The sequence below is a fragment of the Thalassophryne amazonica genome, chromosome 6 (genome assembly GCF_902500255.1).
Source record: "Thalassophryne amazonica chromosome 6, fThaAma1.1, whole genome shotgun sequence".
In the NCBI taxonomy this organism is placed as follows: domain Eukaryota; kingdom Metazoa; phylum Chordata; class Actinopteri; order Batrachoidiformes; family Batrachoididae; genus Thalassophryne; species Thalassophryne amazonica.
Genome location: NC_047108.1, coordinates 123,340,197 through 123,358,200, shown reverse-complemented (window position 1 = coordinate 123,358,200; position 18,004 = coordinate 123,340,197). Strand labels below are relative to the sequence as shown.

At 36.3% G+C, this 18,004-nt stretch overlaps 1 protein-coding gene across 1 annotated transcript in view; it reads right to left on the bottom strand.

Moving 5' to 3' along the window:
* Positions 1-16,816, bottom strand: part of tmco4 (transmembrane and coiled-coil domains 4) — a 33,120-nt gene extending 16,304 nt beyond the window's left edge. The window contains exons 1-8 of the mRNA XM_034173326.1: positions 16,699-16,816; positions 10,038-10,188; positions 7,029-7,203; positions 6,606-6,633; positions 6,387-6,516; positions 5,789-5,886; positions 5,398-5,541; positions 5,112-5,231 (exon numbers count right to left, since the gene is read on the bottom strand). Of these exons, the coding sequence (XP_034029217.1) occupies positions 5,112-5,231; positions 5,398-5,541; positions 5,789-5,886; positions 6,387-6,516; positions 6,606-6,633; positions 7,029-7,203; positions 10,038-10,188; positions 16,699-16,747 (895 nt within the window). The 5' untranslated portion in view covers positions 16,748-16,816. The remainder of the gene's footprint in view (positions 1-5,111; positions 5,232-5,397; positions 5,542-5,788; positions 5,887-6,386; positions 6,517-6,605; positions 6,634-7,028; positions 7,204-10,037; positions 10,189-16,698) is intronic.
* Between the last annotated feature and the right edge of the window lie 1,188 nt (positions 16,817-18,004).

Sequence of the window (18,004 nt, the reverse complement as noted above, 5' to 3'; positions counted from 1 at the left end):
ACAGTTTTAATAGGATTTAGAGAATGACTGAGTCTGGATCAACATCAGTGGTGCCCTCTGCTGGCTGTCCACAGTGTTTGTTTTGTTGTGCCTGTTTTCACTGTTTGACATGTTGGGCAGTGTCTCTAATCTGACTTTAACTGAATAATGAAGAACAAATTATATATATATATATATATATATATATATATATATATATATATATATATATATATATATATATATATATATATATATATATATATATATATATATAAACTCTAAAAGCTCATGTCTGGAAATGAAGATATGGTCCCTGCAAACCATGCGTCTATTAGTGTTACTTTGAATTGGAGGTAGTCCTACGTTTGGGTCACTGATTTAGTTTACTGTAATTTAACAGTTTTCAGCCATGCCACTCTGCAAATGTGAACTTGTCAAATCTCAGAAACAGAACATGTCCCTATCACTACTTGACAGGGAAACCACCTCAGAGGTGCACACAAGTTTCTCCTTTAAGCTGTGTGGAATTTAATGAACGTAAACTGAATTTCAGACATCTTATATATATATATTACTCTGGAACAAAGATGACAGTGTTTGACATAAGCAGGACATTAAAGAGCAAGCAGGAAGTGTTGGAGCTCACAATGATTCCAATTGAAAATAATGGAGAAGCAACCTGAGCTTCTTCTGGCATTTTTACATAAAACAAACAATAACATCTATAAACCCAGAGAATATATTCGCAAGAGTTTTAGCCACAATATACAACCCCTGGCAAAAATTATGGAATCACCGGCCTCGGAGTATGTTCATTCAGCTGTTTAATTTTGTAGAAAAAAAGCAGATCACAGACATGACACAAAACTAAAGTCATTTCAAATGGCAACTTTCTGGCTTTAAGAAACACTATAAGAAATCAAGAAAAAAAGACTGTGGCAGTAATGGTTACTTTTTTAGACCAAGCAGAGGAAAAAAATATGGAATCACTTCTGAGGAAAAAATTATGGAATCACCCTGTAAATTTTCATCCCCAAAACTAACACCTGCATCATATCAGATCTGCTCGTTAGTCTGCATCTAAAAAGGAGTGATCACACCTTGGAGAGCTGTTGCACCAAGTGGACTGACATGAATCATGGCTTCAACACGAGAGATGTCAATTGAAACAAAGGAGAGGATTATCAAACTCTTAAAAGAGAGTAAATCATCACGCAATGTTGCAAAAGATGTTGGTTGTTCACAGTCAGCTGTGTCTAAACTGATGACCAAATCAATATGTCTCAAAAATCGAAAAATGTACAACAAAACAAATGAGGAACGAATGGGAGGAAATTGGAGTCAACGTCTGTGACCGAACTGTAAGAAACCGCCTAAAGGAAATGGGATTTACATACAGAAAAGCTAAACGAAAGGCATCATTAACACCTAAACAGAAAAAAACAAGGTTACAATGGGCTAAGGAAAAGCAATTGTGGACTGTGGATGACTGGATGAAAGTCATATTCAGTGATGAATCTCGAATCTGCATTGGGCAAGGTGATGATGCTGGAACTGTTGTTTGGTGCCTTTCCAATGAGATTTATAAAGATGACTGCCTGAAGAGAACATGTAAATTTCCACAGTCATTGATGATATGGGGCTGCATGTCAGGTAAAGGCACTGGGGAGATGGCTGTCATTACATCATCAATAAATGCACAAGTTTATGTTGATATTTTGGACAATTGAAAGGATGTTTGGGGATGATGAAATCATTTTTCAAGATGATAATGCATCTTGCCATAGAGCAAAAACTGCAACAACATTCCTTGCAAAAAGACACATAGGGTCAATGTCAATGAACAGATCTGATTTGATGCAGGTGTTAATTTGGGGGATGAAAATTTACAGGGTGATTCCATAATTCTTTCCTCAGAATTGAGTGATTCCATATTTGTTTCCTCTGCTTGGTCTAAAAAAGTAACCGTTACTAACTGCCACAATCTTTTTTTCTTGATTTCTTATAGTGTTTCTTAAAGCCAGAAAGTTGCCATTTGAAATGACTTTAGTTTTGTGTCATGTCTGTGATCTGCTTTTTTTCTACAAAATTAAACAACTGAATGAACATCCTCTGAGGCCGGTGATTCCATAATTTTTGCCAGGGGTTGTACAAAGAGTTTAATGCTGTTGTTATCGTGGAGCCTGATCAGAGTGTCTCAAATGCATTTCTCCCGTTGTGAATGTACTGAGATTACCCATAATGCACTAGAGACAGCATGTCCACACTAAAACCTTCAAAATTAGTGCATTACTTTAAAACTAAAACATATATCTGATATCTTCACTTTATAAAACTTCAGACATGACGTTAATTTAAATAACTTGTCCCAAATTAGTTTGGTTAAAATTTTTAACTATAAGTTAAAACTGTATGCCTCTGGATGACTTGGGTGATATTGCCAACAAGTCAATATGGGGTCGAAAGAAATTATTTTTTTTTCCTTTTGCTTTCTTTCTTTTCTGTGATCAGTTCTCCTTTGCCTGCAGAGGATAGAGCGGTTTCTCCTGGAACTAGCTCTCCTCTGTTTGCAGAAAATAGAAGTGTACACTGACTACAAAACATTTAACAGGTAGGTACTCAAATCTTTGATATCAGACTTAATAAATGTTTGTAACTGTTAAGCTTCGTTCACTACGCCTGCAAAAATATGTCAGCAGTCTAAAATCGGACCAAAATGTATTGGAAGATAATTAGTCTGCTGATGGTTTTCAAAATTATCTGAAAAGCTAATCCGATAATGAAAACATTAGCTTCGATAATCAGTGGTTAGCTGATTAGCAGAACTGTACCCACCAGTGTTGCAGTGTCATCTGCTGTTACTTAAGAGCCAACAATACAAGAAAAAAAAGGCAAATAATAAAAATAAACAAAAATCCCATATTGATGGACAACGATTTGAATGAGCTAATTGACGGCGCTAATTCTTCTAACACACACACACACACACACAAAAAAACCCAAATCCAATATACCATAAGATGTCTGGAGGCATGAAGAGCTGTTACAATGAAAACCTGGACAAATTTTTGACACAAATTTTTGCTGGACTGAGGAAGCACACAAAGTCTTTTTTTTTTTTATGTATCACGGACTACATAGGACTACCATCTGTTTTTCCAAGTTGACTGGGAACAATTATGGACACCTATTTAAAGTTCATGTTAGACTGTTGATGCCAAACCAACAGTAATGAACACCAAAATATAAGTCTCTTTTCTGTTGTTTATAAATTAATATATTATCAAATGACAAGGATCTATTTTAGCCGTTATATGAAACATAATGAATGTCTTTACATTCTTTCAACGGAACGAATATTTAATTCAGTGAAAGCTGGAACGTACCATTCAACAGCCAAGTTAAACATTCTATCTTTCACCTCATGAAACATTCCTACCATTGAACTCAAACATTCATTATTTGTATAATATGTTGACTACTGCACATTTATTTTTGCATCTTGCTTAGTTTTGGAATTTAAGAATCTTTATGTTACACACCACAAGCTGAGGGCTTACTGCATAAATCCACTACTCACTTGTCCATTTTGCTGTGGGCCAGAAATCTGTGTTCAAATGATAATTTCTGTTGCCAAAACAGCGTCAAATATCATCCAGTTTGTTGTCCGGCCCACATTTATTTGTCCACCTTGTTTTTGTTTTTTTTTATCTAAAATTATGTAAAGAGGCAGGTTTTGTTAAGAATCAGGCAGTGTGTGATACATGTCCGTCTTCAGATTTGACTGATTTTTGTTTGGTTTTTTTTTGTTTGTTTTTTGGTGGAAGGTCAATGAGCAGTGGTGTGTAATATTATATTAAATATTATATTAAACTCCAAAACTAAGCAATATGCACACATGTGCAGTAAACAACATATTGGCTCTTAATGGACTCAGTTTGGACAAAAAAAATGGTCAGATGTACCTGGATTGCTGGTCCACCGTGTTGGAAACACTCAGTAAAAACAGGAGTTCATTAGGTTTTGTATCAGCTCTTGTTTATTTCTATTATTTGCCTTTTTTCTTTTATTGTTGGAGTTTATTTTGTTTAGTGCATTGATTTCTGGGAAAGCCTGATATAAATAGTTATTAATATCATCATCATCCCTTTTAATAAACAAGTGATTTTTCAGTATACAAGTTACACTGCAGTGTAAGTCACAGGACCTCCCAAAGAAGTAAAAAACAAACACCCCCCACCCCCGCAACTTATATTCCGGAAAATATGTCAGACTTTATCATTAAAGCTGGAATATCAGCAATCTTCAATAGATAAAATATAGTCTGAAGTTTAATATATATATATATATATATATATATATATAAATTACATCATATTTAGAACCCATTAAAATTTTTGGGGAATTTTTAATTTGTGGGAACATACATAATTTGAGGGAAATCCATAACGTATTTCGCCCCAGCGAACATCAAACCCTGCAGACGAATTCAAGCTGAGCACAGACGCACTTCCGCAATTAATAACTCAGATAATAACAGATTCAGATAATAACCATAACTGTACACCGTCAGACATCAGTCACCAGGCAACTCACCTGTCCAAAAGCAGCGCTGCAAAATCCTCGTGAGTTCGATCGCCAGTCTTCTGTCGCAGTTGCTCCCAACGATCTCTTTGGTTCCCAATGTTCACTGTCGATCTTCTCTTTTTCTCTCGCTCCAAATGACGTCTTTTCTTTGCACTTTCTGTGTATATCGCTGGTTTTCCTCGCTTTCTTCCACTTCTACTGTCTCTCTCCTCCATCTTACTTTCTTCAGTTTTAAATTTCTATCCCAGCATGCATCGCAGCTAGCGATGAAACCCCCCCGTGACCTGTGACGTCACCCCGATGGCGTCCTGGCTTTCGAATTTTTAGCATGTGCTAATAATTCAGAATTTGCTTCGATACGGACGAATTTTAATCACGTTCAGACTAATATTTATATTCACACTAAAGAACAAAATGACTTTGGTCCCCATGAAAATTCTAACAATCGTCTCAATTTCAATATACTTCCTGGCACTCCAGGTTTAACAGCACAGAGTGTAATCGAGCAGTTCTCCTGAAACACTGCAGAAATAAAGACTTACTGTATTTACCGCTGCAGAGCCAGCCAGTCACTGCAATGGTCAGGTGGAGATGCTTTCCAGAACTCAGTGGAAGGAATTCAAATTCCTCGATTGCTCCAACACGTTTTTTCATCTTATATCCTGCACAAAATAAGGACACATATGAAAGAAAAGCAGAGATGAACAATCATCTAAAAGAAGAGGAGGATAGCAGCAGATATGGGACAGTAAATTAGGCATAAAATGTTAAAGTAAAAATTATGATGACTGCTTCTACAAACAGCATTCTATCATCCAACAAGCTCACCAGTCAATCCAGCTCCTGCGGCTCCAAATAAGGAGGCCATGACGGCAATGCCAGTGGCTGATCCCAGAGCTGCAGCTCCTCCAGCACCAATCACAGCACCGACCCCTGCCGCCAGAAACGGAGCTGCCAGCCCACCTGTCACACCTGGCAAAGCCACAAACAGCACATCATTTTCAATGCCAGAACATACATGATGAGCAATATTTTGAAGAGTAGCCTAAAAATTTTCCTGCAGTACTGTGATTGATTAATTAGTTATAATTATGAATGAATCTCAAGGTTCATTAGGACAGCATTCGTCAACACTATGCCTACTACCCCTATGTTTCCACATATGTAACACTCTACAAATATGTTAAATATGCAAAAACAGCTGAAGCAGAACAATCACCAATCACAGTGCCTCCGCCAACAGTGGCCAGTCCAATGAGGAGGTAGCGTCGTAACTTTCGTCCTCTTTCTTTCCTCCGCCGCCGAGAGGACTCCTCTCTGATAGATGCACAGTCAGATTGTCTACATGAGTTACAATAAATGCATTGTTGCAGACAAAATGCGTTCAAAGAACTCTTACACCGAGGGAAAGGGCTTGAGAAGAATGAGCTTATTGTTTACCGACACAGAATTTCTGCAGTGTTGGGGTCGTCTACATACAAGACCGAGTAAGAACAGCAAACATATACAATAAAGACATTTTTTGTGTTGTATACTACACAGAAGGGTGAGATTATTTATTGTGTTCCTTTGTAACAGTTCTTTACAACTAAATGACATGGTCATAGTTATTGTTTTAACTTCTATCTCCACTTGTATTTAAAAAAGGGGACCCATTCAATTTAATGTATATCAAATTAAGTAAAATGATCCAGGTCAAACAAGTCAGTTGCATCCAGTGGGCAAGACTATAGAGTTAATTGGTGTTATATTAATTCAACTACTGCAATACAACGAACATCTACAAGTAAACCAGTCATCATGCATCCACAGCTTACTCGCTCTCTTCTCCTTGTTCTGTCAGCGTCTCTCCTAGTGTCTCCTCAAACTTCTCCAGATGCTGCGGAGCAACTCGTAGTAGACAGCTGACATGTCGGATGAGAACTCTGGCTCGGGCATCATACTGACCTGAACAAACAAAACAAGACCCAAAAGGTTCAGAATCAACCTACACCATAAAGTGCAACCTTGCCATGTTTAACAGAAAAGGTTCTTACCATCTTTGACAGAAAAAGACACCAGATCCTGTAATACAAACCAAACACTGGTCATTATCAGTATGTGTACAGAAATGACTTCAGTTGGTTACTACATATGTGTAAACCAACAAAATGAACCAAGAAAAAAAAGACTACTCATAGTTATGAGTATTAGCATCTCTAGAAATTTATGATCTTCTGCAGACTTGAAGCATCTTCAACATCTGTACAGATGCCATAATTATTAGACAGTAAATTAACTATTGCAGTAATTCATGTTTTCTAATCTAAATTTTCATTTTTACATTACATGCACAATAATCATATCATACTTCAGTACTACAATCACCTTTGCATTCCTGTGCTTTCCTGTCCTGAAGATGATCAAGACTTAAACCCCCCCGCAACCCAAGTTAAATCCTCTATTAGGGCCAAAGTCACCTGTATGATGGGGGTGGCTCCTGCAGCCAGCAGTGGTTCAGCCTGGAGGACGGAAAGAAATGTGTCAGATCCCTCAAAGCCAAGGCCTGAAAGGAAGGCCCCCATAACCGGCATCACAGACTCATCCAGTTCCAGCCAGAGGACTAATCCCTGCAGGTAGTTTTCCCTAAACACACTGAGAAACACATGATATATTATTTCTACAAGCCACATAACATCTTTAAATATGAATGAATGTTAATTTGCAGTGTTTCTCCATTTTACATCATTATGAATTCAATATCCGTGAGGTTTGGACTGTTTGTACAATAAATCAAGCTATACTCGTACATGAACATGTCACTGGGGATTTTCTAAAACTGTGAAGAGCAGTTTTCATTATTTTCAGAATGAAGCGAAATGTCCTCGCGTCAAGCAACCCTGTCCAGTCGAAGATTCAAGCTTCTCTACTATTATTTTCAGACATAAAATAGCTTAGACTGAGTCTGGGAGCATGTGCCACCGCCACACTCCCCACACTGTGGGTCCATGTGCCGAGTCTAAGTGATACATGGGCATCTCCTTGGCATTTTTCAGTTGCTGGGGCCCTCAGCACTGGATCATACTCAAGAAAGCGCACCACATGGCTATAGTGTTGCAGCTGATGTTCAATCACAAAGCAAATACTAAGCCTGTTCTTCATGATAAAATAGGGCACAGATCAAATTCCATGCTAGAACTCGTGCAATACAACCACTGGCAAAAATTATGGAATCACTGGCCTCAGAGGATGTTCATTCAGTTGTTTAATTTTGTAGAAAAAAAAAGCAGATCACAGACATGACACAAAACTAAAGTCATTTCAAATGGCAACTTTCTGGCTTTAAGAAACACTATAAGAAATCAAGAAAAAAGATTGTGGCAGTCAGTAACGGTTACTTTTTTAGACCAAGCAGAGGAAAAAAAATATGGAATCACTCAATTCTGAGGAAAAAATTATGGAATCACCCTGTAAATTTTCATCCCCCAAATTAACACCTGCATCAAATCAGATCTGCTCATTGACATTGACCCTATGTGTCTTTTTGCAAGGAATGTTTTTGCAGTTTTTGCTCTATGGCAAGATGCATTATCATCTTGAAAAATGATTTCATCATCCCCAAACATCCTTTCAATTGTCCAAAATACCAACATAAACTTGTGCATTTATTGATGATGTAATGACAGCCATCTCCCCAGTGCCTTTAGCTGACATGCAGCCCCACATCATCAATGACTGTGGAAATTTACATGTTCTCTTCAGGCAGTCATCTTTATAAATCTCATTGGAAAGGCACCAAACAAAAGTTCCAGCATCATCACCTTGCCCAATGCAGATTCGAGATTCATCACTGAATATGACTTTCATCCAGTCATCCACAGTCCACAATTGCTTTTCCTTAGCCCATTGTAACCTTGTTTTTTTCTGTTTAGGTGTTAATGATGGCTTTCGTTTAGCTTTTCTGTATGTAAATCCCATTTCCTTTAGGCGGTTTCTTACAGTTCGGTCACAGACGTTGACTCCAGTTTCCTCCCATTCGTTCCTCATTTGTTTTGTTGTACATTTTTCGATTTTTGAGACATACTGCTTTAAGTTTTCTGTCTTGACGCTTTGATGTCTTCCTTGGTCTACCAGTATGTTCGCCTTTAACAACCTTCCCATGTTGTTTATATTTGGTCCAGAGTTTAGACACAGCTGACTGTGAACAACCAACATCTTTTGCAACATTGCGTGATGATTTACTCTCTTTTAAGAGTTTGATAATCCTCTCCTTTGTTTCAATTGACATCTCTCGTGTTGGAGCCATGATTCATGTCAGTCCACTTGGTGCAACAGCTCTCAAAGGTGTGATCACTCCTTTTTTAGATGCAGACTAACGAGCAGATCTGATATGATGCAGGTGTTAGTTTTGGGGATGAAAATTTACAGGGTGATTCCATAATTTTTTCCTCAGAATTGAGTGATTCCATATTTTTTTCCTCTGCTTGGTCTAAAAAAGTAACCGTTACTGACTTAAAGCCAGAAAGTTGCCATTTGAAATGACTTTAGTTTTGTGTCATGTCTGTGATCTGCTTTTTTTCTACAAAATTAAACAACTGAATGAACATCCTCCGAGGCCAGTGATTCCATAATTTTTGCCAGGGGTTGTATATGCAAGCCCGTATATAGAGGGGGTTCAGGGGGTTCAACCGAGAGGGATTTATTATGCGAATTGTGCGAGTTAAACAAGGTCGCCAAATTAAATACCGCTATTTTAATACATAACGTACATATTCATAATGTAAACGCGAATATTAATACCGCTAAATATGTTTGAAAACAAAAAACGTGAAATATAATCCCAGCGAATATTTGTACCTTTACAGTACTAATTAATTTTGTTCTTTTGTATAAAAGTGCTACAAATTCGCGTGGGTCGCCAGGCGACGGACGCGCCTCCTTTGCCCGGTGTGTTGCTCTGCTTGGGTGGACTTTCGCTGCGAAAATTCGCTCCCAATTATTATTATGTATATAATATTTGTTGTAGGTGCCTGTTTAAAAATGCTTATGTATTTTACAGGTATATTTTATGTAATTGTTAAGGTGTTTGTGTATAAAGTTTGCATTAATGTTATCTTGGTTCTTCCTGGGTGGTTCTTATGGCAACTGATCCAATCCCAAGCAAGGACTATTTGTATATAAAAATGTATTTCCTAAAATTATACATTTTGGGTTTCAAATGAAATTTATATAGCTTTTTACCCCTCGAAATCCTCAAAAAGCTTCTGCTTCGGGGGGCTTCGCCCCCCTGAGCCCCCACGACCCCACCGGGGGCCCTGCGGCCCCCTGGACCCCCAGCTCAAGGATTTGAACCCCCCCTTTCACATTTCTATATACGGCCTTGATATGTCCATCTTTAAAATGATCGGTCTCCCCATTATGACTGCAATGATAATATTGCAAGTGACATGCAAGATTATGCGAGACATTAGTCCCCAAGGATCCATTACCTGTTTTCTGTTCCAGAAAATAAATGCCCCAGAGAAACACTACACAATGCTGCATAAGCAAACCGGCCTGGTTCAGTCAACTGCCTGCTTGTAATCTGCTCTGCGCTTTGGTCACATGGGGCATTTGGTGTTGTTCCTGCTCCCCCTGGGTCTAAAAGGCACAAAGTGTAATTATTAACTTCAACATAGCAATTTGATTCAGGCACATCACATGACACACTACTGTTTCTATTTTACAGTACTGAGGAATTTAAAGCTCTACTCAGAATTAAATAAAGGCAATATGTCAGAAAATATTTGAGGAGCTTCTCAGTCATCCAGGTCATGGTGTCAAAGTAGGTGGACACCATAACCGAATGTAGGTCAATGAATTTCTCCCACTCAGGGGAATAAATTCTAAATCGTTTCAACTGGGAATGTTGATCATATTGGCAATATTATATAACAAGTCTTTATTTATAGTGCATGCAGAAAGTAGTCACAGCCCTTCACTTTTTGTTACATTACAGCCTTATTCCAAAATGCAGTAAATTTATTTTTTCCCTCAGAATTCTAGTCACAACACACCATAATGACAACATGAAAAATGTTATTTTGATATTTTTGCATATTTATTAAAAATAAATATTATTTATTATATATCATTTTAGTATTAACATAAGTGTTCACACCCTTTGCTCAAAACATTGTTGATGCACCTTTTGTAGCAATTACAGCCTCAAATCTTCTTGAATATGATGCCACAAGCTTGGTGCACCTATTGGACCTTCACAGAGTTGTCATGAAGCGACTCCTTTGATATCTTGACTGTGTGCTTTGGGTCACTGTCCTGCTGAAAGATGAACTGTCGCCCCAGTCTGAGGTCAAGAGCGCTCTTGAGCAGGTTTTCATCCAGGATGTCTCTGTACATTACTGCATGCATTCATCTTTCCCTCATTCAGACTAGACTTCCAGTTCCTGCCACTGAAAAACATCCCCACAGCATGATGGTACCATCACCATGCTTCACTGTAGGGATGGTGCCTGGTTTCCTCCAAACATGATGCCTGCTATTCACACCAAAGAGTTCAATCTTTGTCTCATCAGACCAGAGAATTTTGTTTCTCATGGTCTGAGAGTCCTTCAGGTGCCTTTTTGGCAAACTCCAGGCAGGCTGCTATGTGCCTTTTACTAAGGAGTGGCTTCCATCTGGCCACTCTACCATATAGGCCTGATTGGTGGATTGCTGCAGAGATGGTTGTCCTTGTGGAAGGTTCTCCTCTCTCCACAGAAGAATGCTGGAGCTCTGACAGAGTGACCATCAGGTTCTTGGTCACCTCTCTGACTAAGGCCCTTCCCCCAGATCACTCAGTTTAGACGGTTGGCCAGCTCTAGGAAGGGTCATCATCATCATCATCATCTATTTTATTTGAGCAGAGGATAAGAAATACAGAAAAAAAAAAAAACAGAAAACAATTTAACAATAACATAAAAAACAAAAAAACTGAATTTACTATTAACTCAGAACATTGAATCTGCTCAAAAAGGAGTGGGAGGAAGAAAACTTATTTAATCCCACCCCTTTATTCAAATTTAACATAAAGTGCATAGCTGCTTCCCGTCAATTAGATAGAAAATTAAGAAAATAATACATTTAAATACTTGTAAATTCCCACAATAGATACCAACAGCAGCAAGAAACAATACCAGTATAATAAACAAGCGACAAGCACATACCAACAACGGTAAGAAATCAACGATACCAGTTATGGCAAAGAAAACAAACATATGATGCTCATACCAACAATGGTAAGAAAACAACAATACCAATTACGGTAAGAAAGCAAACATATAAAAAACATACCAACAATGATAAGAGACAACAATACCAATTACGGTAAGAAAGCAAACATATAAAAAACATACCAACAATGATAAGAGACAACAATACCAATTATGATGAAGAACCAAACATATGAAAGAAAGAAACATATAATGCACAAACCAACAATTGTGATACAGAGTCATGAGCCATGAATGTAAAATGGCTTTTATTGTTAAGTCTCAATCATTCTATACCGATCCCAGACCCTCTGTTTATAATGTGACTTGAATTCATGAATGCTTTGGCATTGCTTGAGTCTGACGTCCAAACCATTCCATAACTTTGCTCCACAGACAGACACACAAAAAATTTTCCGAGTGGTTCTAACTTTTAATAATGTGAATTTGGCAAAACCTCTAAGATTATGAACACACTCTTTAACTGAGAAGAACTTTAGAATGTTACTTGGCAGTGATTTGTTAAATACCTTAAATAAAATCTGTAATGTAGAATATTTTACAAGATCATGAAATTTAAGCAATTTTGATTGCATAAAAAGATTATTGCTATGTTCTAAAAATCCAACTTTATGTATGATCCTTATTGCTCGTTTTTGTAGTATAAATAGTGGTTGTGTTGAACATTGATAGTTGTTACCCCACACTTCAACACAATATGTTAAGTATGGGAGAACTAAAGAACAGTATAATGTACGGAGTGCATTATGATCAAGAAATTGCTTTACCTTATTCATAATAGAGAGGCTTTTTGAAATTTTCATTTTTATGTGTCTGATGTGGGCTTTCCATGTTAATTTACTGTCTATTATTACTCCTAAAAATTTGTTTTCAGCTGAGTTTTCAATTTGGACACTGTCTATACATATTTGTAATTTAGATTTAACCTTATAATTACCAAATATCATTGCTTTTGTTTTATTTAAATTTAATGATAATTTGTTACTGTCCATCCATTTTTTATTTTACTTAGTTCGTCATTTACAGTATTTATAAGTTCATTGTAATTATCACTACTGTAGAATATATTTGTATCATCAGCGAATAATATTAGTTTCAATGATCTAGATGCATTAAAAATGTCATTAATATACATATTAAACAATTTGGGACCCAACACTGCCCCCTGGGGGACACCACAAGCAATGCCAAGACATTCAGATTTGTAATTTCCCATTTCCACGTATTGGACCCTATCTGTAAGATAACTTTTTATCCAATTTCCTGCAACTCCTCTGATACCATAATTCTCTAATTTGTTGATTAAAATTGAATGGTTAATTGTATCAAATGCTTTTTTAAGATCAATGAATATTCCAACAGCATATCTTTTTCTGTCCAATGCATTAGTAATTTCTTCTATTGCCTCAATAACAGCCATTGAAGTGGTTCTTTTCTTTCTAAAACCATATTGACCTTCGTTTATTAACTGATATTTTTCTATGAATTTTTCCAAACGAGAGTCAAACAATTTTTCTAGGATTTTTGAAAACTGTGGGAGTAAAGAAATTGGTCTATAATTGGTAAAAATATGTTTGTTGTCATTTTTGTACAGTGGTATAACTTTTGCAATTTTCATTTTTTCCGGAACACATCCAGTTTGGAATGACAAATTACAGATATAGGTCAGAGGTTTTGAAATGTTGTTGATGACTTTTTTGACTAATACCATGTCTATATCGTGACAGTCTGTAGACAGTTTGTTTCTGCATTTATTAACAATGTCTTTTATTTCCTGTTCATTTGTTGCTGAAAGAAAAATTGAATTTATGTTTCTTTTTATAGTTTCATTAGACTGCTGAATTCCTGGATTTGGGATTTCAGCTGCCAAATCAGGGCCAACATGTACAAAAAATTTATTAAAACCATTCACTATATTATTCATGTTGTAATCATGAACATTTTTATCAATAAAATAATCTGGATATCTTGTATTGGAAGATCCTGGTTTAATTAGGTTGTTCAAAATGTTCCAAGTTTCTTTGATGTTGTTTTTATTTTTTGTAGAATTTCATCATAGTACAACTTTTTACTTATTCGGATGACTTCTGTTAATTTGTTTTTATATACTTTATATCTTATTTCAGCTTCTTTTGTTTTTGAATTAATAAATTTTTTATAAAGGCTGTTTTTTTTTTGCAGGCTTTTAATATTCCTTTAGTTAGCCAAGGACATTTATTGTATCTTTTATTTTTATAGTATTCTTTAAGGGGACAATGTTTTTTATACAACGTGCAGAAAATATCTATAAAATTGCTATATGCACCATCTACATCTGACTCACTGTAGACTGTACTCCAGTCTTGTATACTTAAACTGCTGTTGAAGGCATTTATTGTTTCTTCTGTTCTTATTCGTTTATGGACTACTTCTCTGTCATGATTAGTTTTTTTAAGGTCACAGTCATAAACAATAAAAACAGGTAAGTGATCAGTGATATCACATATGAACAGGCCACTTGTAACTTGATTTTCAATAATATTTGTAAAAATATTATCGATTATTGTGGCACTGTGAGATGTTATTCTACTTGGTTTTGTAATTGCTGGATAAAGGGACATACTATACATTGTGTCAGAAAAAGCATCTATTGATTTCAGTTTTTCAGGATTCAAAAGATCTATATTAAAATCCCCACAGACAAATATATTTTTAGTACTTATTTCCGAGAACATTTTTTCCATTTGTTCATTAAAAATGTCAATACTTGAACCAGGTGACCGATATACACAACTTACAATAATATTTTTCCTCTTTTTGTTGTCTATTTCGACTGTCAGACATTCCATTACTCCATCTATTGTTACTGACATACTTTCTACAACCGTAAACTGAATTGTTTTATGAATATATAATGCAACACCACCTCCTGTTTTGTATTTCCTGTTTACATAATGCAACTCATAATCTTCTAAATCAAAATCAATACCTTTTTCCTTTTGTAACCAGGATTCTGATATGGCAATAATACTAAATGGTGATATAAACTGTTGCAAATATTCCTTTATAGAGTTAAAATTAGTGTACAAACTTCGGCTGTTGAAATGTATGATTGACAATTTGTCGTCCGAAGTCGTAACATTTGTATACTGGTCTTGTGTATAGTAATCACAGTTCATATTTATTGAAACAAGAAGGTTGTTGACCGGGTCAGTTTCATTTTCCTGATCTTGTGTGTTGTGCTCAGTATATTTAAATGTTTCCAGTTCCTTTTGTTTAAATTGTAAGATTCTCTGTAACAAATCTGTATCTTTGTTGTTCTTTGGTGTAAATATGTTTGTTGTAATGTTCATGGTGGTGTATAGAGTCTCACATTGTTACCTTTATCTTTCAGTTATATTTGTCAAGCTCTTCTATATTTCTCACCACCATAACTTTTGCTTCTTCTGGTGTACCATTCAGTTTGATGAGAATCCTACAATTTGTTACCCACGTTTGCTGAATTCTTTGCTGTTTCTTTAGGTTTCTTGCTTTCTTGGCTATATCGGCATTCTTTTTGGTTAAGTGATCATTCATGAATACATTTGTTCCTTTTAGTTTGAATCTTTGCTTCAAGAGTCCAAGGGTCCTGGTGGATCCGAACTTCTTCCATTTACGGATGATGGAAGCTGCTGTGCTCATTGGGACATTCAACGCAGCAGAAACGTTTCTGTACTCTTGCCCAGATTTGTGCCTTGAGACCATCCTGCCTCAGAGGTCCTCAGACAATTCCTTTGACTTCATGCTTGGTTTGTGCTCTGACATACACTGTTAACTGTCCAATCAACTGAATTTACCCCAGGTGGTCTCCAATTAAGCTGTAGAAACATCTCAAGGATGATCAGGATACACCTGAGGTCAATTCTGAATTTCATGACAAAGGCTGTGAATAGTTATGTACATGAGTTCGTAGTTTGTTTGTTGTTTTTTTTTTTAATAAATTAGCAAAAATCTCCAAAAAAAAAACTTTTTCATGTTGTCATTATGGGGTGTTGTGAGTAGAATTTTGAGAGAGAGAAAAAAAAAAATTTCATTCATGTTGCAATAAGGCTGTAACATGCACTGTGAATACTGTCTGGCCCCACTGTAAAAGCTAATGAATAAAATTATACTGGTGCATGCCAAAGAAAAATTTTTAATGACTTAAATCTTTAAAAACCCAAAGGCCATACAGATTTAAATCTAAAAGTCTACACTTTGATTTCTTATTCATATTTGTTTTTAACGCCAATATGTTGTGGACACAAATCCTAAATTAACTTTTTAAATGCCCAACCATTTATTCATATGGTTGTAACAAAAAGATAAAAAGACAAGTTTTCATTAAATTACTTTACACTTCAGGGACACAAAAGCAAACTAAGCCCCTGCAGAGATTCTTGAAACAGTGTGAAAGTTTGTTACCTGTTCTGAAAGCTGAATTCATAACAAGACCCCAAATATTCGTATGAGGATGCTTCTACGTTTGCACAACATATTTTTAATGTTACTTTTGACAAATGAGGCATCAACCATCAGATATTTGAACGTAGTGAGTTTGACCCGTTAGACAGCAAAGAAACAACGAGCTCAGTTGTATGTCTAAATACTTCATGTCTTTGTTGTAATGACCTAAATTCAACAAAATGTGCTGTTAAAATGTGACGAAAGTAGACCAAGATGATTCTTAAACTTCTATAAATTCGGTGTTGTGACTTCAGAATAAAGCTGATGTAAGCAATTTCATGCCAGAAACGCAGCGGCTAAACAGCTGCTGTAAGCAGCGTCACAAATGTTAAGAAGCTAACATAAAACTACTCTATAATTAAATTAAATTATAAACTCACACTGTACTGAGAAAACAACATGTACTGTGTGGTACCTGGGTTAAAAGTGTCGTCCGAACAACTATGTTTTTCCTCGGTGGCCATCGAATGTCACAACTCGCTCCAGATTGAACTTCATGTGCTGCATTCAGGTGTTCATGTTGAACTCAGTTTTTTTTTTTAGCTTTTTTTAAACTGACATTTCACGAAACCACCACTTCTTAAAGGTACACTTATTGTTAATATTTGAAATTGCTTTTGTTTTTTGTTTTTTTTTTTGTTTTTGTTTTGTTTTTTTTACAAATGTTCGACAAAGCTGTTGTGTTGTGGAAAATCAGCATTAAGCGTCGAAATACGAATGATGATGTGATAAAGTGCATTTAATGACGTAACTTCCATACTGTTAGAAACATTTAACGATAACTTTAATGCTTTTAATTATTTATTAATTAACAAATAACACTAACTTAAAAATATAACTTTCAATGCCATAATTAGACTTTATGATTATGTAGTTAAATGGAAATTCATTCATAATAATTCATTTACGATTCGCGGATTATCTTTGAATGCATCATTGTTTCAGTTTTGTTCATGACGCAACTTCCATGTGCTGTCCTTTATTTATTTATTTATTTATTTATTTATTTCAGTGTAGTAAAATAGTTTTGTATACATATGTTAAATAAAAATAATAACATTATTATTATTATTAGTAGTAGTAGTAGTATTTTAATACATTCCATTCCATTCCATTTTCTTCCGCTTTATCCGGAGTCGGGTCGCGGGGGCAGCAGCTCAAGCAAATTCAAGTAAAATTGACCAAAAGAGACATTATTAGCCCTTAATTCATAAAAAAAATTATTTAGAATATTTATAAATGTGGGGTAGTTGTTGGGATGGTGTCGTAACACGGACCCACAACAGGGGGCGCAAATGAACGGACAATGGATAAGAGAAGGAGTAACAATTTAATGTTGCACAAGAACACAACGTAATGTAAACAAGAGGGCTGCCAATCATACACAAGAGGACTGCGGGCAGGCTTGAAGATAGGAGACCTCGGATGAACGAAGAGCCGGGGCCCACACCGCTTCTACCACCAACGGCCTGAAGAACACCGAAGCCGCCAAGCCCTGAGTCCCCAGGTGGTCTCGGTCCTCCGTTGTCGGCCCTGGTACTGCTGGCAGACAGAAACAGAAGGTGGTGAGTGTGAATCCTCACACCCAGCAACCTTGATTAATGATTCTTCTGGGAGGGAGAACCTCCACCTCCAATCATACACTCGTGCAGCTCCTGTTTTTCCACTTATCTGTTTGGAGTGTGAGGCGAAGCCGTCGCAGTCACACCAAACGCCAAAAT